Raw genomic sequence first — 8,903 nt, 5'->3', positions numbered from 1 at the left:
CTGAAATAATTAGCATTACACATCCTACTCCTTTCTATGGCAGTGCATGTTTAGCACAGAGTAGGCTACTCTAGCACTGTGTTCAGTTTATGGTACAGTACAGGATTCTGCTGCAATCCAAAAAACTACAGAACTCACATTTAATGTCACTCGTATACTACAGCTGTGTAATTCTTTTCAATGTCAAAATACTTTCTCCTATTCCATATTCATATTTTCCAGATTATGTCTCCTTTTTGTGCCATTCAACTCCCAATCCCTTCACCTAATTTAAACTATGAATATTAGACTAATTTTGAAGCAGAAAATGATATAAGTGGGCCCCTTCTGCTTCCGTGGCAACAAGTCCCTACAGTGCCATCTCCAGCCACATGGGATGATATAAGCACTGTTGATGTTGGATAACAGAAGCAGATGGAGAAGGAAGGAGTGAGTTAAATGATCTGAGAGCACTAAGCTGGTCACAGTTCAAAGACTCTATATTGAACAAAATATGGCTGAGCTGAAAAGAGGGATCCACTGACAATGGGAGACTAGAATTTACTGAGATGAGACATAGACAATTATGCGGAAGGTCTCAGAAGTTTAGTTGTGGCATAGTGTCACTCAGCATTACAGACAATCAATAACAAAAATACATTTAGATGCCCTCAGAAGCATACTCATAAAAGAAAAGTTGGGATTTAGAACAGTTTTTCTTCCCATTGTGCACTGAGAAATAGAGAAAAGAGTAAAACCATATGTTACAATTTGTATTAGGATAAATTTTCTGTATACAAAGAGTGTGTAATATACAGAGGGGCAACAGTGACTAGTTGTCACACGAGGAAATTATCACAATAAATCAGCAACATTGCTGTATAAATTACACTATTGTGCGTTTTCATTGTACAAATTAAAACATAAAGTGTTATTTTGAAAGATAAATGAAGAAATAATTATGCAAAGGAGTGCATTTTTTTTATATTTTTCTAACAGATTTTATATTTAAAAGATTGTTTACCTGTCAAAAACATTATACAGTATATGAAAGATTATTCTCTTTAAAGAGAAAATAAGGCTTTGGCATTAAATATTTACACTTGCTCTAGTCCTCTAATGACTTGAAAGACTTCAGAATGTATGACAGCATATCCGGAAAGATAACATAGAGAGCAACGAAGCTCCCTGGTTTTTATGGTGCATTCTGGTAATTTTTATGGAGCAAACATTTCAATATACTGGAAAGATCTTTAGTTTAAAACAGCCCTAGAAACGGCTGACTTCTTGACCAGTGCACTGACTACAGAACTAGGGAGCTGAATGAGAGGCAGCCCCAGACTGCTTGTGTGTGAATGTGTAAGAGAGATTGTGGCCAGAGGTAGAGGTCACTGCATAACTGCCAGCTCACTATACCTGCAGATCTCATCTAGACTGAATGTACAGAACCATACTTTCTACTGCTTCCCCACCCCAATCTTCTTTCAATATCTCCCTCACTACTCGGACTACTCACTGTCAACTGACTGAGTTCACTGAATTCCATTGCACTCGATATGCAACCTAGACATATGCGCTATTTGGTATAGACATGACTGTTGCTTTATCAATGTTTAATTGACAAATAAATATCATGATAATAACAATTTAGTTACAATTTAAGACAAGACTTAAGCATTGATATTTGCTTGCAGTGTAGGATTGTGTTCTGATATCAGAAATGCATTGTTTTTTGACATTATTAATATACAGTACACCCCAAAAAGTATTTGGACATTTTAAAGTCCATGCTTTAAATAATAAAATATCAAAGCAAGTAGCATCTCATTCATAGAAAGAAAACGCAAGCACATGCAAAACATTTAATGGGTCATGTCATGTGTTTCTTTTTTTTTAACTTTAGTATTTTCCTTGAGGTTCACTTGTTAGAAAAAACAGCCATTATGTATTATTACATGACCCTTTCTCTGGCTTTCCATCTTGTCTCTGGCCCTCTGTCTGAAACACTCAGTTTCAGTGAACTATCCATTTAAGTCTTCAACATACATGCCCAGTGTGTTATGATTGGCTAACATCTTAGCAGTGCAAACAACCCCGCTATAACACTTGTGAAACGTTTTTCCAAGAATAAAAGAATTCTGAAAGCACTCTGTCCAGGCAATCATTAATACCTATATGCCCCAATTTATATGAAGCACGTGATCAATACACTACAGTCGTTCGACTGAATTAACAGTAGACAACTGGACAAAGTCGGCACACAGTTGCTCCCCAATACTTGCATTCATACAAGATTTGGTGATAAAATAAAGCAATATAAAACTGATAACAGTAAAAACAATCCAGACTAACACAAGCTGTGAATGTGAAGGGTTAATAAATCTGTATCCAGCTGTAGGTCAAGTTATATGGGATGGTGGGGCCTGGGCTTCCCCTCAGTTGTGTTTCTGCTTCAGTACACATCACATGTAGGTAAATATGGGATGTTCACTGGGTGGGAAGTCTCCCAAGATCATTTAGCTGTTTAAATTCAGGTTGAAGGGTGTCCTGGTGTGTTTAATTTGCCCAAAATACAGGACATACTGACTAATATGAGACATTTGTGACAACTGGCAAGCTTACTAGACTACACAATTGTCTTTCACTACACTCTTTATACATTGCTACACTTTCTTCTTACAGAGTAAAATCATCTCAAATCAATATTTCATGAGCAATTATATATAATTTTGGTAATTAACAGTGTACTAAGCACATCAGCTCCATGTTGGAGTTCTGATCATACAATTCCTTATATTAAACACACACAGTTGAAATATTTCGATCAAATTCATTACTTACCAGAATGGCTGTCATGTCTAATATAGTTGGCACTGTTCCATATTTCAATACAAGTTTCTTTGCAAAGCCATGTTAGTCCTTAAAAGAATCCATAGAGAAATATGCAAAGTAAACCTATATTTAAACCTAAAGTCCTATATTCATCTTTTCAGGAACTTAGTTAAAATAATGCCACTCGTTACTAAGGTTGGGATCCTTCAGAAGGCTATGCAGAGATGCATATTTCCACAACCAAGAACACAACAGCATCTGGGGATCTTACTTGACATCTTAATCTTTTTGTTGGTTAAAAGTAAACAACAGTAACAATAGTACCACTTTCAGAGTTGGAGTACCTCAGCTGCAACGATTATGTATGTTGTGGAGTCGGAGCTATTCAAATGACACTGCACTGTGATGTAACAATATAGCAGAATTTGAAACAAGTCATTTTTGCAGAGTGGAAACAATAAATGCACTTTTTGTACTGAAGAGGAAGTTTTCAGTTCTGAAACGTATGTTTTTATAGAACAATGACCTCTTATATGTCAAAATATCAAGGACAATTTGATTTCTCAAGACATGACCCCTTTCAGTTACTCAGCTAGGACACCTGTGTGAACTTGAGGGTAACTTCACACATCCAATAAAAATCAATTTGACATTTGTTTGCGAATGCTCATGCAATGACATTCAGACACTTTTATGTGTAACTTAATGGTCCAAAAGTGTCCAAATACTTTTTGGGGCCACTGTATAGAAAATAACATTCATGTAGTGCATACACAATATCATAGGGGAAAAAGGGACAAAAATGTTGGTGTGATTGTTGGTTCCATGTTGGTTAGGTGATGTGATTTAGTTGTTGCAACAAGTTCCTCCTTGCATTCTTCTTTGTCTTCTGCTATTTTTAAATCTTCAAGTCCAGGTGTAACCTTTTGCCCCTGTTTATAGTGTTGTAACTGGATTAAGCAGAAGTACATTCAAGAGCTTATTTACAGCAAATTTACATCAAATGTGCACTTTGGTCAGATGAGTTTCTTCTGAAAGATGCAATGGGAATGCTCTCCTCTCTTTTCCTCAGCATTAACTTCTTAATGCTGCTTTTCTTTCTCTGTCTTTGTTCTGAAAGAAAACAACAAAGTGATCAGAGAATGACTAGTTTGTAGGTTAAAGGGTATTTATAAATCATGTACATTCAATCATTTTACAGACACATAAAAACAATTATCTCATTAGATTTATAAACAAATTAAGACACTGATGAGCATTTGAACTCTGACCGTCATTATTAACAGGTCAGATTAATTCAGATGTCTCAAATGTAATCAGTAATATCTCAAAGATAGAGCTCTTTTAGGAAATCTGATCTCCTTGGACTGTAGGGGTCTTGCTATAATGTCAACTTTGGGTGCAGATCACCAGGCCCGGATTACCCAATGGGCATTATGGGCACGGGCCCAGGGGCCCATGCGCACTTGGGGCCCAAGCGAGGGGAAGATTTATTTATTTATTTTATTTATTTATTTTTTTTTATTTCCGAAAACGGAGCGTATATTTGCACTACGTGCCGGCCCGGTGCCTGTCTTTTTAGCAAAAAGACACTCGACACAAAATAACTACTGTAGCGTAAGGCGTGAGGTGCATGATGGTAGCTTTTGGCGCGTTCCGCCAGAGTTCGAATCCGCCTTTTGCCGAACTCGCTCTTCTCCCTTTTTCCAACACATCACATGCAGGTACTTACTGCTGGTGGTGACACGTACGCGTGCATTTGAGCAACACTGGCAACAAAACTAGCACTAGTGTAATTGCTAAATAAGTTAATTGCCATTATGCAACGTTTTAGAGTATGAATTAGCAGAATATCCAGTGTTATGAAAACAGTAGGTCAACATAACTACAATGCATTCTTTAATTCCCTGTCTTATTCTGCCCTCTGGCATATCGAAATTAATACAAACCTTAACATAAAGAGACGGACAGTGTTATGAACAGACAGTAAAAATCATACTAATAATACTATGTAAAAAAAATCTGATGACCCAGAATATAAACTCAACGTGTTTAATTACACGTTATAAGCATTGCCGAATACACTCAAATGAGATCGACTCAGAAAAGACGTCAATAAATGCACGCGTCATCTGCTACATCCTCTTTGTTGCATGCGCAAATTATGATCACTAATACAAAATAAAATTGCTGCACATTTGTTGAATTCTGAATTTTGCACACATAAGTTGAAAGCAATTTGTTGTAGGCACAGGCTATCCTAGAAGAACATATCTGCAACATTTATCAAGTTCACGGATACTTGTGCGTGCATCTGATCTATTAAATTAGTATTATTAAGATAGACAGATAGCCCCTGAGGAGAGGAGGAGAGCATGAGACAGACAGACAGACCCTGAGGAGAGGAGGAGGTATTGTGTGTGTGTGTGTGTGTGTGTGTGTGTGTGTGTGTGTGTGTGTGTGTGTGTGTGTGTGAGAGAGAGAGAGAGAGAGAGAGAGAACAACTTACATGAAATATAGTATTATCAAAAAAAACAAAAAAACAAGCTGCTTTATTTTACATTTGATTTACATTTACATTTAGGGCATTTGGCAGAAGCTTTTATCCAAAGGGACTTACATGTAGTACATTTGTCAATAGTTGGACAGGTCATACACCAGCAATTGTAATTTGTATTGTAAGCAACCAATATTATACCATAATACTTACAGCATCTTGTAATGTGTCTACTACCATTTCACTATCATTCAATCATCAAACAAAGTGCCATTAGGGGCCATGAATAATAAAGTGCTAAATAAGTGCAGAATTTTTTAGTATAAAGAAGAGAGAGTATAAAGAAGAGTAAAAAAGTTGAGTTAAGATGACCTATACTGTTTGCATCCTTTTCATCACAGGAAGAGGAGAGGGGGAGAGAGACAAAGAGCGGCATCCCCTGTAGAGCCGAGGAGTAGAGGACAGGAGAGGAAGAGAGAGACAGACAGGAAAGCTACATTAATGGGTGTGTGTACGTGTTTGTGTGTTAATTATGGAAGAATTTGATTCATATAACTGGATTGGTAAAGGTGAGGCACTATGTGTTTGCATATGCCAGCTAGTTGCTCGCTATAGGTGTTACCAGCAAATAGTATCACAAGACCCTACAAGACATTGTGCCCAGGGGCCTCTGAATTCTGCAGATCACCTAATTTTTTTTCCACCCACACAGAATGCACAGTGACCCACCTGGTACATATTAATCAGTACACACTTCTGAGTGTGTGTGGCTCAGTGCCACTACAGTGGCATGTTGGTGATACGTAACTGACTGATGCTACAGTAGGTGCATAACATCAGTTCACTCAATAATCCATATCAGCATACTTACACTGACTTTTAGGGATTATAATGGCTCTCTGGTGATAATACACTTTATGTACAACGTTTTTGTGCATGTGTGTACATGTACATTCTTAGCTATAGTATGAGGACAGAATTGTTCATAAAATTGAGGGAGCTAAATCTGTCAAAATCTCCCTTTGAGAATATTTGGGGTAATTCTTAATAAATAAAAATGATTTTTGTTGTTGTTGTTGCTCTCAAAATGCTAAAATATTTTCTTAAGGGGTTAGGGTTAGTCTATAGTAATTCTTATTAACTATATAAAGACAAGAGAAATCTTTGGGATTTCCTTGTTTAGATTTTTGCCGTTTAGGACCTTTGATGAATCATACATTTGTGCGTAACAAAAAAAATAAGTGCTCTCAGCTAATAAAACAAACTCCTTTAAATGTTTGGCTTTAAACATTGAAATTGCAAGTTTGAATTCATCAGCTCTCATTAATTGGTCACAGCCGATGAAAATTTGATTAATAAATAAATAATCCTCTATGAAACACGGACCTAATATTTCTGCAACAGCATATGAAATTCTAGATGAAAGGATGAATCGAGTGTTTTCATTAAACCCGGGTGTTTAAGGGGTCTGTTCAGGATTAGTCTCCGTAATGATGATGAGGGTGTTGAAGGCTTTGGTGGAACATAGGACATACGTGAACTACACAGGAAGACATTCAGTTTGTCATGGGAATAGACCAGATGTTTCTAGTGCACTGCACACCCACAGCAGACACATAACAGCTTGTGCACAATGTGTTTATGTCATTTTGTAAAAACTCTTGCACATTTCAGAATAATTCTGTTTGTATGCAAACTGCTCTTATGTCACAGTACGTCATAGTAAGTTAATATAACACTTTCAGTTTAGAATATGGTAGATGTTGATTTATGTGCTTGCAGTCAAACCAAACATTTAGCGTTTTGCCAACTTTCAGAGCTAGAATAATCTGTATTTATGATCTGATGACATCGAGAAATTATGCTAATGTAAGCTCAAAAAGCTAGGCATAAATATCTGCTTTCCTGTCAATTGCACTCACAGAACTTTTCATTGTTTCAGACACTATAATATTATTTACCAGTACTATTCTACATTTTCTTACTTTACACAGTAATTACAAGGTACTAAGCCTAAACTTACCCCAATATTAAGTACATGTAGTTAACTAATATTACTCAGTACTTTCTTGGGTAAGCACACTGTATGTATACTGAAAGTGCACGTACTGTAAAATAAAGTGCAACCAAAGATAGGCCAGTATTACATGACTGAATAACAATGCTCTGACCTGTCAGTTAAGAACAGTATGTTAACTGTAGTAACATTGTAATAAACATGTAATTACATGTAGCTACTAACATGTAGCTATTTTTTAAACTGGCAGCTGTGGTTGCCAAAACTTTACTGTAAAAATATAGTGAAAATGTTTTAGGCATTACAAGATGTCATGCTCGTGCCTGTATATTTTACACACCACCTAAAATACATTTTCGGTGATGAGTAATACATTTTTCTGTAGAATTATTGATTTTTTTAATTTTTTTTTTTACAATATATTACCGTAAAGTAAAATGTATTGTCTTGGCTATGCTTGGCTAGGCTATAAATTCATATATGTTAACCAGTTTACCAATTACCTATTTTGTTTACATAGCATTTTTACACTCTTTTACCATTAAAATGACAAACATCTTTACAGTGTATGTAATTTGTTACAAAATACCCTGGAATGTTCTATTAATATATCAGTCAGATGTGTACCTAACTAAGCACTCATTCAATTTGCAACTGCATTCAAGCGAGGTACTCACCAGGCGTCTCTGGTTACTGAGGCAGAAGGTGCAGATCTGTCTGGGCTGGGAGTTCTCTGAGTCTGGGCTAGGCGTTGTGCTCTTCTGGAGGTTGTGATGGTGATGATACAAGGCTCCAGAGCTCCTGAGACAGGGCTGGCCATCTCCACACTCCTCTCCAACCAGCAGGATGTTCCCCAGGTGAGAAATATAGCTTGAGGCCAGCCGTAACGTTTCAATCTTGGACAGTTTCCGGTCGGCTGGTTCGGTAGGTATCAGTGTCCTTAAAGCAGTAAAAGCTGTATTCACGCTATTTGTGCGATCCCGCTCTCGAGCATTTGCTGTGTTCCGCTGTCTCACCTCAGTGATCTGGGGACGGAAATCTGTGGGAATCTCTATCGATCGGCAGCTGTATCTCTTTTTGCGAGCACCCAACTTAAAGGCGTTGTAGCCATTGCCAGCCATACAGAAGGATTTGTCGTCAGATCCAGAACCCTCGCTGCCATTATCATCGTCCTCGGACAGCATGCTGATCTCAGAGCACAGGAAGTGACCAGGAGTTGGTCGCACGATAGCAAAAGACATGCTCACCTTCTTCAGCACCTCACAGGTCCCTGGACCCTTCTTTTGGTCCTTACAGCACAGGAATCCAAATCTTTCAAGTTCAAGTCTATAAAAGCATAGGGATCAACTTGGTCCCTTTTTTCTAATGGTATACTAAGCACGTGGACACACTATTGCGTATTTGCTTGAGTCTACATGCAAAGTGATAAAGTTCTCCGGCACACATTCAGCCACAGTCCTGCTTTAGGAATCCAGTCACGCTCTCTACCAATCCAGCATTGCTTGACTGAGTTCTGACTCATTCATAAAAAAATACTCTTCTCTCCACTGTCACCTGTTATTTAGGGTAACAGCATGC

At 37.5% G+C, this 8,903-nt stretch overlaps 1 protein-coding gene across 1 annotated transcript; it reads right to left on the bottom strand.

Moving 5' to 3' along the window:
* Positions 1–3,311: 3,311 nt before the first annotated feature.
* Positions 3,312–8,566, bottom strand: scxb (scleraxis bHLH transcription factor b). Its single transcript, XM_052147592.1, has 2 exons — positions 8,003–8,566; positions 3,312–3,924 (listed from the first exon to the last, which is right to left on the bottom strand). Exons 1-2 carry the CDS (start codon positions 8,564–8,566, stop codon positions 3,886–3,888), a joined length of 603 nt encoding a protein of 200 aa, XP_052003552.1. The 3' UTR covers positions 3,312–3,885.
* Positions 8,567–8,903: the final 337 nt, after the last annotated feature.

The sequence above is a fragment of the Xyrauchen texanus genome, chromosome 17, assembly GCF_025860055.1.
Source record: "Xyrauchen texanus isolate HMW12.3.18 chromosome 17, RBS_HiC_50CHRs, whole genome shotgun sequence".
Classification (NCBI taxonomy): domain Eukaryota; kingdom Metazoa; phylum Chordata; class Actinopteri; order Cypriniformes; family Catostomidae; genus Xyrauchen; species Xyrauchen texanus.
Note: the sequence above shows the minus strand (reverse complement) of the source record. Positions and strands in the feature narration are given on the sequence as shown.